Source organism: Chanos chanos, chromosome 8 (genome assembly GCF_902362185.1).
Source record: "Chanos chanos chromosome 8, fChaCha1.1, whole genome shotgun sequence".
In the NCBI taxonomy this organism is placed as follows: Eukaryota; Metazoa; Chordata; class Actinopteri; order Gonorynchiformes; family Chanidae; genus Chanos; species Chanos chanos.
In genome coordinates this window covers 2,742,685-2,757,905 of record NC_044502.1, presented here as the reverse complement: position 1 = coordinate 2,757,905, position 15,221 = coordinate 2,742,685, and the positions used below count along the sequence as shown (strand labels likewise).

Genomic DNA, 15,221 nt, shown 5'->3' with positions numbered 1-15,221 from the left:
GGCTTGTGTGGAGAACATTTGTAGTCAGGCACTGACTCTGTGCGATGTGCTGAATTCTGCTCAGTACAAACACAAAGTCAGAAGTGCGCAGATGATGCAACGCAACTGTTTCAACACGCAAACAAGTCATCCTGTGTTGATTGTGAAACAGCCGGGACCAGGAAATACAGTTAACCTTGCTTTCAGCGTGCAGCTGTATAGCCTACATCGTACTAAAATCCAAATAATTCCATTATACTTGCATTCACACTATTTCACAATCCATTGATCAAGATTGACTGAAATGATTCAAGTAACAAAAGTTTCAAATTTAAGGCAAGTATAGACCATATCTACACCATGGTCGATTGTTATAACGCAGTTTGAGGGTATGACAAACAATACGACGCTTAAGGTAACTTTCACTTTATCTGGACGCTTCTACTGCGCTATACTAAATAAAACGCTCTGCATAGCAAAGCTGATACCAGACAGCTGAGGGAATGACCTAAAGATACAATTTATCGCAAGTTCCAAATAAATCAACAAAGACTACAACACATATTTAAAAAAAATATGTTTTGGTTTTTATGCCAGATGATCATTATAAATTTCTAAGTGCAATTCATTTTCCCCGCGAGCTGACAAAGAACCGAATCGAACTCTGCTGTTGATCTCCGCTCAGCACTAGCATAGGGTTAGCGTAGATGGGACGAGGTCAGAATAAATAAAATCTAGGAATGCAGACATTTTTCGGAATATCCTAAGGATATCACAGTATTTTGGGAACATTTGCAGCTTCGACTATCTACGTACGGAAAACTACACCGAACGCCCCCCCACACCTGCTACTCGTCGGAAAGCGGAGACTCTCCCCTCGCGGATTCCGATTCCGTTTCCGTTTCCCCGTGTTCAGTCTGAGCTTGGGAGTAGGCTCTTCTCCTCATCACTACTTTGTAGAGTCCGGCTGCGAGGAAGATGACGGCGATCGCTGCGAAGTAGCTAGCGTAGATCATAAACTACGGAGACAGAACGGAGTTCGGTCAGTGAACATCAACGCAGGACACGTGGTATCAATACAACTCTCTCACTTAGCGTCTGTCGACATGAGGGGGGGAAAAAATTCACCTGAGGGAAAATGTCGAGGCCCAAGCCGGCCGAATCGACCACGATCACGGTGAGTATGGTCTGAAGTAAAAGAGCGACGAAGGTGTTCACCCCAAACACCAGGGCATACCTCTTCATACTGAGATTGGCAGCAATTTGATACCTGTTTGTAAAGCAAAAAAGTTCAGCAAATGAGAGCACCAGTTAAGAAATATTCTGGTTATTTCTTGACTGTATACCTGGCATGCCCAGTCTGAACCAAGTCCTGCTAGGTTTTCCCATCAACCCAGCAGTGCGGCATCTAATTGGTCAAGGAGGGCGTTTGACCAATGATCAATGACTTGGTCAGTCCAGTTACAGAGGTTATGAACACTATTGAAATAGAAAAAGGCATGGGTGCATGAGGTATTTCCTGATCCTTACGTCGCTATGGTGATGAGAAGCATGTACGTGGCCCTGAAGACCACGTAGGAGGTGTAGCAAACCCAGATGTTCCTCACGGTGTCCATGACATAAACGGCCACAGCGATGACCACCGAAAAAACGCAGAGGGCTAGCTCACCCCAGTCTGCCCACGACACCTTCACGAAACCCACCACGAAAGCTGCTAGCGCTCCTACAAAGGAAAACCAGCACAAAAAAAAAAAGGCATTCGTTAGTGTTAAAAATGTTTCATAACTGGAATAGTAACTAAAGTTGACAGATCAAACACAGGAGGATTAGCAGCACTATAGCTTAAAAAAACAAACAAACAAACAGACAAAAAAACCCCTTTGATGTCACTTGTCAGTTATTATTAAGCCGACAGAAAAAAATGTTGGTGTAAATTAGGCATCTTGTCCCGCGTTGCATACTAGTACGGTGATCCAGTTAATGTGCTGCAAAACCACAAATCCTACAAAGAAGTCCAGGAGCCATCTGTAACCCACTATAGACCATTTTATCTGTTCCTATCTGCAAGAGTCAGACTATCACACCAACAGAGGTTTTCCAACGACAAACACAAACAGGACATACACGTTACCTATATATGGACGTCACTCCTTAAATGAGAACAGAACAGTTAAAAAAAAGAAGAAAAAAAAAAAAAGAGAGATGAAAGAAAAAGACTCAGTCTGGGATCCCTACCAAGCAGGGTAGAGATCGTCTCCACATAGCCGTTGTAGATCTCAACCTCCTGGGAGGGCAGAACCTTCTCCCACAGGGCCTGGACGTAGTTGACCACCTGGAAGTAACCACAGGTGGAGAGAGCCCACCAGACAGACCAGGCCAGCAGGGTCCAGCAAGAGTAACACTGCTTGAAGTCCAGCCACAAAATCTTCAAGACCTCTATCAGACCGTTCCTACGTCTCTCTCTCGTTCTCGGAACCTTCGGGGGGCAACGGAGGAGCACAGGGTGAGAACTAATGGTTTTGTTATTCTTGGTGTATTGTCATGCCGATTTTTTTTTTCATGCTGGGTGTACCACTAAGAAGGACTTTTAAATGAGCCGGATAAACTTCCCGACTGAGGAACAGTTAAGGAACACGCATATTGTACAATCCTGACTTAGGGCTACGTCTGGCTAACAAAGGATTCCAGCTTCATGAGGTACCAGCAGACTTCAAACTGATTCTACAGTTACATTGCAGTAACCACCCCCCGCCTTTAGAAAGGCATATTCACAGAGGGACTGACACACTGTTCAAAACTCCAATCTTGCTCAATGTCTTAAAGCATTCTGTTATGAGTAATATGATCTTAAGAGGTCATGTTGGGGCTGTTGGAAACAGAATGAGTCAAATCCTGAATCTGTTTCAGAACACCCAAGAGTTTTGTCCGCCATGCCAATCTCTACTGCTCTCCGTGACAAAGGTCCTTGTTTAAAAAAAAAAAAAAAAACTGCCCTAAAGAAAACCAAACCATTCAGCCTACACTCAGTAAACACCATATGCAAGATTCAAAGTGTCAACACAGGAGCGGTTTACTCAAGTGTGCTGATAATGGAATGGGACTTCTTTTTTACCACCGTGCCAAACGGTAACGAATCACACCTAAATGCTTCAGCATGCTCACCGTGATACTCTCGTACGAATTCAGAGGCACTTTGCATCCTGGGTCCTCCGGCCCAGCCGCGAGATCCTTGCCGTTCAGGTGGTTCACAGACTCCGCTTCTTCTCCTGGGTCGTCGTCCTCTGTTTGGTGGAAGAAGAGACTCTTACTGGGCATGGGCAGACACCAGGGCGTGACAAAGGCGAGACACACGGACACCAACGTGATGGTGCTCAGGTGAAGCAGGCGGACCTGCGCCAGCGACACCAGCAACTGTCCGACGAGCGAACCAACGGCCAAGCCCAGTAACGTGACGCTGCGGCAGAAACCGGTCACTCTCTGGTACTGGGCTGGCTCCACCACACTGTAGATGTAGGAATAGTAGGCCACTTCGGTTGCCGTGGCGAGGCCGAAGAAACATTCCATAATCTGCATAGCCAGCACCCCCCGGGCTTTCAGAAGCATGGCGTACGTCACTATGAAGCTTATGGCCTGCACTATGAGCACGGGTTTGTAGCAAAGGTAGTCTGTGGCCAGGAAGACAGGAAACAGCAACACGAGGTAGGAATAGGTCCACAATGGATAAATCTCATTCACAACCTGCAGGCAGAGTCAAGCATTTAGACAGTGATCACTAAGAGTGATTACAAATGGTTAAAATACACAGAGGCTCATTTCTCGGGTTGGGTTAAGATTTAGACTGAGTAGGTCCACGCTGCTTGCAGAATGGACATACTCCACTCAAAACTGCATCTTAGACAAGGACTGATCTGAATAGTCCAGTTGCTATACATAAAGCTGTTTATTATCATGCATTTTTATCGTTCTGGATGGGGTGGCTTTGTCCTACATTAATACACGGGGCAGATTCCCAGGCAGTCTTGTGATTTGGCTTTTGGCAATTATACTCGGATTTAACCAAAAACGAACGGATTAGCCCCGAGGAGGTGGATTTGAGATAGATGTGTTGAATAAATTCTAACCAGGTGAACTCTAATTTGCACAGTAGTGTCCAACAGAACCGACAACGTAAATTAGTGACAGCGCACTTCAGGTATAAGCAATAGCCACTGTCATTCTTGGATAAAGAGGTGGTCCACGAAAAAAGACGCGCTTATACAACACGAGGTAACGAGACGGAACAGGAAAACACTTTTGTTAGTACCAAAAACATGACAAAGACTAATGGGAAAATTAATGCAAAAGACTAGGAACACAATGTTGGTAGTTTTCGATGCACTTTAGGTGAGGTAATTGCATCAGCCACGAGATGCGCTTACCTCGGTTTCGGTGAGGTTTTTGTCAGGTCCCATCAAAAACGCGGTAAGAAAAGGTTCCGACGGTCTGAGGTTGGTGAAAAAGCCATAAATACATAACAAGACGGTGGGAAACAGCCATCGTTCAGACATGTCAAACGGCTGCAATTGCATGACCTTCCTCTATGGCACTAGCACGACGTTAGTAGGCTGTGTAGCCTTTCGTCCAAGTTCAGCGCATGATACTGACGTCACAGTATCAAACCAATGAAATCCTACGAAAAACGGAGGCGCGGCTAAACACCGATCCAGTCGCCAGATTGCACCCAGGAATGTTCAGATAGGAGTGCGATCTAAGCATATTTTACAGGAGTTAGTGAACCGTTGGTACCATTACTTACCACAAGCATAAATTCTTTATTACTCAAAAAAAAAAAAAAATCTATGAACACGACATATTGTTCACACAGGAAATCTAACTGGCATTTCAAACGTGCATAACTGTGCTGATGCATCGGAGATAAAAGCTCGTCAGTTACTTTTTTTTTCATTGACTAACAGCCTGGAAAGAATTTGGGAATGATACCAGCTGTTGTTGGAATATATCCAGTGAATATTGGGGGAAAGGCCTTACCCAGACTACATCTTTCAGCGTTGCAAAGGGCTGTAAAAAGAGACAGAAGAAATGTTTGAGAAACACTCATCTCGTTTCGTGGTATTCACTTTAATTTTAGGGTTTGAAACACATGGGTGAATGTTTGGGCCGATGACACTGCCTGGTATCGCTGTTTTGGATCTTAGTACAGCTGTGTAGGTTTTGTAATCTTAATGTCCGTGTGATCCCATCCTTCTGGGTGTAAGCCAGATAGTTTTGTCCGCGTGTTTAAACTGCAGATGAGAAATTGACTTGGTCACTTATTCACTTGTTCGCTCTGACGATGCGCAAACTCAACTGAATCTCTGGTCTGGTCTGGGCTCAGGTGGTTCTACAAAACCTCCCCATGCTTCAGTAATCGTGTGTGAAAAAGTTTGGTAATTAACCGTCAAATTCATAAAGAAATCAAACAGGGGACGCTCTTTTCGTGCACTTAAAGCCCACGCCGCGAGCGCAACATCAGTCAGTCCAAAAGTATGCTGAAGTCGCGCTATTCGATAGGCGCAGGCGCAAGTAAGTTTAAAAGAGAAGTGAAAACCATTTAGAGTGCCGAACAGTTCACTTGTATACAATACTTTACGATATTATTAATAAAAGGCCACAATGGGCAATCCTGAAAAAAGATAAGTATAATCAAGGCTACAAATGTTCTATAGCCTACCTATAAGCAACGGACAAAGCACTTACCTCGTGCTAGTCTGTTTTTGCTGTTAAATATGTTTGTGCCTCTTCAAATTAAGTCGGGTTTTCTTGCAGACTGCAGTGCCACATGACGTCACAACACCGACGGGTTACCGACTTAGTTGAACGGGTTGAAGCACTAAATTCAAACTGCTTTCAACAGCATTGAATCTGCCATTTAATCTTTGGTCAAAACAATTTGTGCATGTGATCCGTTTAGTGAGCCCTGCGCCATCGCAGGACAGCTCGACCTTATCATTAATAAGAAACACAACCAAAAAAAAAAAAACGTAAAGCAAAGTCAAAGACGCATGTAGACTCGTTGTAGCAATGAGGATCAAAAATGAGTCTCACACCACGTAGCCTAAAGAAACCGCCAAAACAACAGACTTTCATTACAGGATCACAGTTCGGCCTTTAATACCATTGTTCCCTCCGCGCTCATCACAATACAGGGGGACCTGGGGCTGCACTGTGCAGCTGGGTTCAAGACTTCTTGACAGGACGACCTCAGGTGGTGAGAGTAGGTAAAACATCATCCTCTTCAATCACCCTGGACACTGGAGCCCCTCAGGGCTGCGTCCTCAGCCCGCTGCTGTACTCTCTGTACACCAGCGACTGTGTGGCCACCAGCAGCTCCAACCGGCCGGTGAAGTCTGCAGACAACACGGTGGTGGTGGGCCTGGTCAGTAACGATGACGAGAGGCCCTACCTGCGTGAGGCGGAGAACCTGGCCTCATGGTGTCAGGCCAATAACCTCTCCCTGAATGTTGGAGAGACAAAGGAGCTGGTTGTGGACATCAGCGGGACGCAGGCCGAGGGACTACAGGCCCCTCACCATCAGCGGGGCCCCAGTGGAGAGGATGAGGAGCCTCAGATATCTTGGTGTCCAGCTCACCGAGGACCTCTCATGGACTAACCTCATAAACATTCTGACCGTGAAGGAACAGTGGTGCTTCTACTGCCTGCGTCACCTGACCGGGTCCAGGCTCTCCCCACAGGGGCTCAGCGACCTCTGGACACTTTCTAAAAACGTTTTGTCGCTTTCGACAACCCTTTTGCACTATGTATGTGTACAGCGAGAAAACACTTCACTGCCATTGTCTCAACGTTGCGTATGTGACCAATAAACACTTGAAACTTGAAACAGACTGGTGTCATGGAAAAACATAAAAAAAAAAAACACACACACACGTGTAGAGTATCTGCTTACAGACCGTTTATTTAACATTAAAACAGGTTATACAATGACACGCGGTCGTCAACACGAGTGGAGCTCTGAAATCCAGCCGTATATATATAAAACAAAAGACATTGTTTTACAGGTTTGTTATCATTAGAAATGTTATTAAGAGCCGAGTCACATATGTGCCAAATAGAGAATACAGATAATCCAGACGCAAGCACCGCGAGACTATCACCTCTTTTAAGCAGTTGTAAGTTTGGGACAGAAGAATTAGTTTTACAGGTGTGTAGCTAATCATCGTTAAAGTCGTTCAGCGGACAACCCCTCCCTCCGCCGCAAAGCAAATCACACAGAACCCCACAGGATTCCATAGATCATTCTTATTGTCTCTGTGATGTGATGTCTGCAGGTGGTCTCACATAGCTCCGAATTCATGAGGAAGAAGTCGTCCATTTGAAGTTAATGCTGTGCGTCACGAAGTTCTTTTTTTTTTTTTTTACATGGTGAAGTGTCGCGTGTAGTCATATTCTATTGTTGGAATGACAGCTTGCACAAATTTCAAGAAAATCAGGAGATACCTGATCAACAGAGTTAAGGTTAAAAATGTGACAATTTTTAGATGTTAGCTTTTAAGAGGAAGTTGACATTTGATATGACACATTAAGCTGTCTTCACACTCGGGCGACTTTAGTGACAGCTCCAAACCGATTTTTTTCAACTCCTTCCCCTGTAAGATCTTGAAGCATAGATACTCCCGAGTCAAACCGAAATAAGAAGGGGACACTGTTTTTTAAGAGAAAGGATACATATGGACTCCAAGCTCACCCCCACCCTCAGCCACCGTCTCAATAATCTTTTTCATCACCTCAGCATGTCTGATGAACGAGAAACGAAAAAATAAATACATAAATAAATAAATAGAGAGAGCAGCAAAACAATTATTATCCAATTCAAACAGATTCTAATCCCTGACATAAAGTCCCCCAAAAACCACATTCTCTTATCAGCCTTAAAGATTATGCTCAGCTCAGATCCTTCGAATGCCCATGAATGACCGCTAAGTTACAAATGACTGCTTTTGAACAGGGAGTCATATTTCTCCAAAGAGCGTAAGTGTGTGTGTGTGTGGGGGGGGGGGGTTTAAGGGTGCATGCATGGTATGTACCTGCAGGGGTGGACGGAGCACATGGCTGGGGGGGGCAGGTGCGGGTGGTTCTCGATGGTGACAGTTTTCTTCACGTGGTCTTGGCTGATATCCTCATACATCTGCTCCACTGTCAGCGGCTGCCGGTCCTGCAGGGGCAAAACCATATGAAGGACTCTATGAAAGAAAAGCCCTTTGTCCCAAAAAACAAGAGGAAAGAGAAGGATGTGAAACTGTGTTTCATTTTCACTTTTTTTCTTTTTAATTCATTCAAACAGACTCTGATGTCCATGTTCTGATGATTTCTGGAGGGGGGAGTGGTGACAATGCTACTCACGCTAAAAGAAACACACACCTTCCTCGTTGAGACGCATCCAGTTAAAGTAAAAGCAGAATTTCTCTCGTTTCACAGTAGATCGCCTAACACTCCTAAGTGACAAACCTTTCGCCTTCGAGACACATCTAGAAAAATTCCACGGAATACCTCATCGTATCCGAAGAGCCACAGCCTGGGTGTTTGGTAATATTTGTCGTATGTGATGCAGAGGTCGTAGGTTCTGGTCTGTAGGATGGCGTCCTCGTTGCCCACCTCTGCTTTACATTTAGTTGAATCTACCGTCTTACTCGTGTCAAGGGTGGCCTGCACAGAGACTTACTGCCGTTACAAACACAGCGTGAAGGAAAGTTCTTTCCGTTCTACATAAAAAAAAAAAAAAGAAAAAAAAAAAAGTCAATTCCAGCGTGGAGTTTCTTCTCAAGTGTTTCCTATCGTCTTACCTCATCTGATTCCAAAAGCCCGCTCTCCTCATACTCTGGGGGAACGAGAACAGATATCAGCGCGTGAAATTACCGTAAAAAAAAAAAAACTGGATGGTGACGTGGGACATTCCTTCTACGGTACCTTCCATGTCGGCGGCTTCTCCTTCATCATCGTCGTCATCATCGTCTGCTCCCGTCTGCACATTCATATTCATATTGTCCTTCAGAGGAAAAAAAAAAAATGGGAAAAAAACGAAAGAAAAGTGAAGTTTCTCTGTGTTCTCTCCCATGTTAGCTTATGTTCTGCTTCGGCAATGAGACATAACAAACTTACTTTATTATCCAATGAGATTTCCCGGACAGCCTCGGTCACACCTGTAACACCTAAGGAATGGGATTCACTTCATTACAAACACTGTTTACGGACACTGTTTCTCCGAACGAGAAAACCAGCACTAGAACCTCACGTAAAACACGTCTTACGACTTGCCGTCGACAAAATACCCGTAGGCTCACTTTTATACTTATATCAGTGTGAGGATATCATGTTAAATGAGTGAGAATGTCATGTTAAATGCGTGAGAATGTCATGTTAAATGCGTGAGAATGGCATGTTAAATGTGTGAGAATGTCATGTTAAATGTGTGAGAATGTCATGTTAAATGTGTGAGAATGTCATGTTAAATGCGTGAGAATGTCATGTTAAATGTGTGAGAATGTCATGTTAAATGCGTGAGAATGTCATGTTAAATGCGTGAGAATGTCATGTTAAATGAGTGAGAATGGCATGTTAAATGCGTGAGAATGTCATGTTAAATGCGTGAGAATGTCATGTTAAATGCGTGAGAATGTCATGTTAAATGTGTGAGAATGTCATGTTAAATGAGTGAGAATGTCATGTTAAATGCGTGAGAATGTCATGTTAAATGAGTGAGAATGGCATGTTAAATGTGTGAGAATGTCATGTTAAATGTGTGAGAATGTCATGTTAAATGCGTGAGAATGTCATGTTAAATGAGTGAGAATGTCATGTTAAATGTGTGAGAATGTCATGTTAAATGTGTGAGAATGTCATGTTAAATGCGTGAGAATGTCATGTTAAATGCGTGAGAATGTCATGTTAAATGTGTGGGAATGTCATGTTAAATGTGTGAGGATATCATGTTAAATGAGTGAGAATATCATGTTAAATGTGTGAGAATGTCATGTTAAATGAGTGAGAATGCCATGTTAAATGCGTGAGAATGTCATGTTAAATGTGTGAGAATGTCATGTTAAATGTGTGAGAATGTCATGTTAAATGTGTGAGAATGTCATGTTAAATGCGTGAGAATGTCATGTTAAATGCGTGAGAATGGCATGTTAAATGTGTGAGAATGTCATGTTAAATGTGTGAGAATGGCATGTTAAATGCGTGAGAATGTCATGTTAAATGTGTGAGAATGTCATGTTAAATGTGTGAGAATGTCATGTTAAATGCGTGAGAATGTCATGTTAAATGCGTGAGAATGTCATGTTAAATGCGTGAGAATGTCATGTTAAATGCGTGAGAATGTCATGTTAAATGAGTGAGAATGGCATGTTAAATGTGTGAGAATGTCATGTTAAATGCGTGAGAATGTCATGTTAAATGCGTGAGAATGTCATGTTAAATGAGTGAGAATGTCATGTTAAATGTGTGAGAATGTCATGTTAAATGCGTGAGAATGTCATGTTAAATGTGTGAGAATGTCATGTTAAATGCGTGAGAATGTCATGTTAAATGCGTGGGAATGTCATGTTAAATGTGTGAGAATGTCATGTTAAATGTGTGAGAATGTCATGTTAAATGTGTGAGAATGTCATGTTAAATGTGTGAGAATGTCATGTTAAATGTGTGAGGATATCATGTTAAATGTGTGAGAATGTCATGTTAAATGTGTGAGAATGTCATGTTAAATGTGTGAGAATGTCATGTTAAATGAGTGAGAATGTCATGTTAAATGTGTGAGAATGTCATGTTAAATGAGTGAGAATGTCATGTTAAATGCGTGAGAATGTCATGTTAAATGCGTGAGAATGTCATGTTAAATGCGTGAGAATGTCATGTTAAATGAGTGAGAATGTCATGTTAAATGTGTGAGAATGTCATGTTAAATGCGTGAGAATGTCATGTTAAATGTGTGAGAATGTCATGTTAAATGCGTGAGAATGTCATGTTAAATGCGTGGGAATGTCATGTTAAATGTGTGAGAATGTCATGTTAAATGCGTGAGAATGTCATGTTAAATGAGTGAGAATGTCATGTTAAATGTGTGAGAATGTCATGTTAAATGTGTGAGAATGTCATGTTAAATGTGTGAGGATATCATGTTAAATGCGTGAGAATGTCATGTTAAATGTGTGAGAATGTCATGTTAAATGTGTGAGAATGTCATGTTAAATGTGTGAGAATGTCATGTTAAATGTGTGAGAATGTCATGTTAAATGAGTGAGAATATCATGTTAAATGCGTGAGAATGTCATGTTAAATGTGTGAGAATGTCATGTTAAATGTGTGAGAATGTCATGTTAAATGTGTGAGAATGTCATGTTAAATGAGTGAAAATGTCATGTTAAATGTGTGAGAATGTCATGTTAAATGTGTGAGAATGTCATGTTAAATGAGTGAGAATGTCATGTTAAATGAGTGAGAATGGCATGTTAAATGAGTGAGAATGTCATGTTAAATGAGTGAGAATGTCATGTTAAATGCGTGAGAATGTCATGTTAAATGCGTGAGAATGTCATGTTAAATGCGTGAGAATGTCATGTTAAATGAGTGAGAATGTCATGTTAAATGAGTGAGAATGTCATGTTAAATGCGTGAGAATGTCATGTTAAATGCGTGAGAATGTCATGTTAAATGCGTGAGAATGTCATGTTAAATGAGTGAGAATGTCATGTTAAATGCGTGAGAATGTCATGTTAAATGTGTGAGAATGTCATGTTAAATGAGTGAGAATGCCATGTTAAATGTATGAGAATGTCATGTTAAATGAGTGAGAATGTCATGTTAAATGCGTGAGAATGTCATGTTAAATGAGTGAGAATGTCATGTTAAATGAGTGAGAATGGCATGTTAAATGAGTGAGAATGTCATGTTAAATGAGTGAGAATGTCATGTTAAATGCGTGAGAATGTCATGTTAAATGCGTGAGAATGTCATGTTAAATGAGTGAGAATGTCATGTTAAATGAGTGAGAATGTCATGTTAAATGTGTGAGAATGTCATGTTAAATGAGTGAGAATATCATCTTTAATGTGAGGGACTCTGTCTTACCTGAGTTATGGTAAGTGTCCACCCATCCTCCATCTCCATCATCTTCCTCTATAATTGCTTCCAGTTCGTCTGAATACTCCATTTGTTTACATCGCTTGTAGCACGGAACTATTTAGGAATGGAAAAATCAGAAACTCACATGACTGGAGCAAAAAAATCCAGAGGCGGAAAAAAAAGGCATCAATTCCTCCTGCGAATAGGTTAGATCAGAAAAGGCCTAAAGCAGAGACATGGTGCTTATGTATCTACGCGAATGAGTCAGAATATGACAGTGTGTTTATCTTACCATTCCGAGTTAAAAGGAACTGCTTATCTTTGGGCAAATAAGGCTTCACCTTGGACTCCTCTCCAGTTGACCTATGGGAAGTAATTATGTCATCGAGTGATGCGGTTATGATGGATTGTTCTGAGTGGCACCAGCTGAAACAGCCGTTCTGAACCGTAAGACTCCGTGACACCAGCACAGTGCAATACCATAAACATCGTTAGCGATAAACTAAAAGAGAAATGTGGTTCTGGCTTGTAGCGTGTAGCTCATATTAATAATGCATGACTTTGGATTCAAAGCAGGACAGCAGTGCCGTATCAGAATTGAACTGCTGGTTATGTGCTCTGATGTAGCAGCCACTCACTACATTTCATTAACAGAATGGTATGCCGCTACTCTGTACAGGTTTTAAAACCAAGTAGTCCAGGAGAGAAGTTTCGCTCAAAAACGCATTAATATAGGTCAATTTATCCACTTTCGTCCGAATACACAACTGCACGCACAGCCTGGCAGTGATAACACGCAGGAGAACACACTGCTAGGCCAGGCAACTGTTATAAGGCTGGTATGATGCCAGCCTGTTATAGCTAGTACCCAGGGTAAAGGTGCTTACCACTTCCATGTCGGGCAATGGTGAACTAGATGATCGCCTGCGGCAACAAACTGATGGAAAAAGGAAGAAAACTTGCATTTAACTGGTTACCTAGGAAACTGCCGCTCTCTATGCACACCTAATAAATGGGGGGGGGGGGCCGGGACGGTGCACTGTAGCTTAAAAAAACTGTTATATTGTAGCTCAAATCAAAAGTGAAACTGTACGTGAACATGGGTTTACCTCCTCTGGAGTTATCACTCCAGTCTCTTTGAATTTGGATTCCTGTAAGAAGACAATGATTTATCAAACGGGGCAAAATATCCGCATCAGCTGCAAGGTGCACGCGGTTAGCTGTAACACCCATTTCATAGCGAGGCTGAACATTCCATTTCTCATCACAAAACATGTCTCAAGTAAACGAGATTTCAACACAGCTGCAGGTTTCATCTCAACGGAATACCATGCGCACAAGGGTTGTTAATCTTCCAATTTTACAAAGAATTTATATTTAAAGTTAAATACTGTAGTCACACAGAACAACAAAAGAGCTCTTCATATGTCAAGGTCTCGTTTTAAGAAAGGAAAATTAATCGGTATACGACGAAGTAGCTGGGCGAATTGCTTCCTGCTTACTCAGCCGATGCATGAATCTATAGCTCTCAAGTATTCAACATACAGCCGACGTTAGCTAACACTGTTAGATGATCCAGTCTCGCTTATACGTCGCTGGTATTTTCTCAAATCAAGACACAGTAACGACAAACGTATATTACCGACAAATTTCAAATGTCTGGTGCTTTGACTCTGTCTTCAATAATCAATCACCGGAATAACTTGACAAATCTACTCAGGAAAAGTTCTCAATTTTCACGCCTCCGTACGCAAGGGGACTACCAATGCAGCACCCACCGTTGCCAAGCTAAGTTAGCTTAGACACGCTGGCTAGTATGACTGGCCAGCTTACCTTTAGGACTGGCGTAAGGAATTCTGCCACCCCTAGCGCTGTGCCTTTCACAGAATTAATGACGTTCTGCATGTTGGCGGCACACTCTCCAGCCCGAAACGAGTCCTCGCGAAGGAAGAGATGAGTTAAATTTTTCTGGGATTTTTTAGGCACGAGCGGAGACTGTTTACTGACTTTGTCAGCATCGGAGTAGTTCGCGTCACATGACCTGTGTCATCTGACTGTTACTTCCGCGATTCTACTCTCGCGTTGATATCTACTTTGCACTTCTTATAATATTAAGTTTTCCGCTAGGACTTCAGCGGCTGTGAAAACGTAATGCTACGACTCCCTAATCAACTTCGTATGGACCGGTTCATGCCCATAGACACAGGCTATGCGGAACATCTTGTTTAGGGTGACGCTGATAGAGATGTTTTAACAACAACATCGAATTTGTAAAACGAGTCACTCTTAAATTATAACCACTCAGCAAAAATATCAAAACACAAGTTAGTTTGGTCGGTTTGACGCTGAAATTTGATATGCTTCATGCAGACTCCAACTCCAGCCACTGTAACAAACACAGCTGCGACGGTCTTCTATCCTCTTTTTCAATTGGGCAACTCTAAGCATGTGACCAATCTGACGTCACCTGCGGGAATCTTTAATCGTCTTTGGTGGTCCAACAGTACTGAGGCATTAATAACAAAATAATAACAGCGTAGTACAGAGAAACGTTACTGTTCAAGATTTCTAGACGGCGAAAGCCCAAAAATGAACAATGCACCTCGTTAAGATGATGGAACTGACTTCATATTTATTACACCAAATGTTCCCAAAATGTACAAGAAAAAAAAATCATTCGGGTTTTCGTACTTGGCAATATACACCGCATACGCTTCAGACGCACTATACTTAGCGACAGTCTGGGCTCGAGAACAGCTTAACTTAACTTTTACTTCAAACTATTTCTCTTCCCCCAAACCGAGTAAATCTGCCCGGATCGTAGGGACCACACACAGACCTCTCCGTTCTCTCAGATGGGCCGGGAGGGAGAGAGGGGGGCAAGCGTTGGGCGCCATTGCAGCGGAGAGCTAGTTTCTAATCATTCCATCAACGCTAGGGATATAAACTGCACTTTACGGCATCAAGCTACAAGGAGAAGGTTATATCTGCTCGGACCTACACTGGGATGCGATGGAAAATCCAAACAGTTTATACAAGGTGAGAACCCAGCAGAGAAAAAATGGTTTTCACGAAGAAGACAAAGAAAGTTTTTTTTTCTCCCCTCTCCCAGTTAGCAGAGCTCTAGT

General features: G+C 42.5%; 2 protein-coding genes across 3 annotated transcripts; both read right to left on the bottom strand.

Annotated features, from left to right (window-relative positions):
- Positions 1-509: 509 nt before the first annotated feature.
- slc19a2 (solute carrier family 19 member 2) lies at positions 510-4,553 on the bottom strand. 2 transcript variants are annotated; one of them, XM_030782197.1, is made up of 6 exons: positions 4,398-4,553; positions 3,142-3,717; positions 2,215-2,455; positions 1,510-1,702; positions 1,108-1,249; positions 510-998 (listed from the first exon to the last, which is right to left on the bottom strand). In XM_030782197.1, the coding sequence occupies exons 1-6, from the start codon at positions 4,545-4,547 to the stop codon at positions 828-830; spliced, it is 1,473 nt and encodes a 490-aa protein (XP_030638057.1). In that variant the 5' UTR covers positions 4,548-4,553; the 3' UTR covers positions 510-827. The 2 variants fall into 2 exon arrangements, with proteins under 2 accessions (XP_030638057.1, XP_030638058.1); XM_030782198.1 differs by having other exon boundaries at positions 2,215-2,489; positions 3,158-3,717.
- Positions 4,554-6,913: 2,360 nt separating this feature from the next.
- atg3 (autophagy related 3) lies at positions 6,914-14,088 on the bottom strand. The gene is made up of 12 exons (XM_030781460.1): positions 13,927-14,088; positions 13,203-13,244; positions 12,981-13,030; positions 12,386-12,456; positions 12,100-12,207; positions 9,133-9,182; positions 8,941-9,019; positions 8,817-8,851; positions 8,524-8,679; positions 8,061-8,188; positions 7,702-7,770; positions 6,914-7,473 (listed from the first exon to the last, which is right to left on the bottom strand). Exons 1-12 carry the CDS (start codon positions 13,996-13,998, stop codon positions 7,392-7,394), a joined length of 942 nt encoding a protein of 313 aa, XP_030637320.1. The 5' UTR covers positions 13,999-14,088; the 3' UTR covers positions 6,914-7,391.
- Positions 14,089-15,221: the final 1,133 nt, after the last annotated feature.

What these genes read in the sequence shown, in the direction of transcription:
- slc19a2 (XM_030782198.1), bottom strand. Translation starts at nt 4,547, where the DNA reads ATGCAATTGCAGCCGTTTGACATGTCTGAACGATGGCTGTTTCCCACC. An exon ending in TGCAAAGTGCCTCTGAATTC is followed by an intron (nt 2,490 to 3,157) that starts GTACGAGAGTAT and finishes CAAAACCATTAG; the next exon opens with TTCTCACCCTGTGCTCCTCC. An exon ending in GACGATCTCTACCCTGCTTG is followed by an intron (nt 1,703 to 2,214) that starts GTAGGGATCCCA and finishes TTTCCTTTGTAG; the next exon opens with GAGCGCTAGCAGCTTTCGTG.
- atg3 (XM_030781460.1), bottom strand. Translation starts at nt 13,998, where the DNA reads ATGCAGAACGTCATTAATTCTGTGAAAGGCACAGCGCTAGGGGTGGCA. An exon ending in GAGTGATAACTCCAGAGGAG is followed by an intron (nt 13,031 to 13,202) that starts GTAAACCCATGT and finishes TTTTTCCATCAG; the next exon opens with TTTGTTGCCGCAGGCGATCA. An exon ending in GGTGAGCTTGGAGTCCATAT is followed by an intron (nt 7,474 to 7,701) that starts GTATCCTTTCTC and finishes TCTGTTGATCAG; the next exon opens with GTATCTCCTGATTTTCTTGA.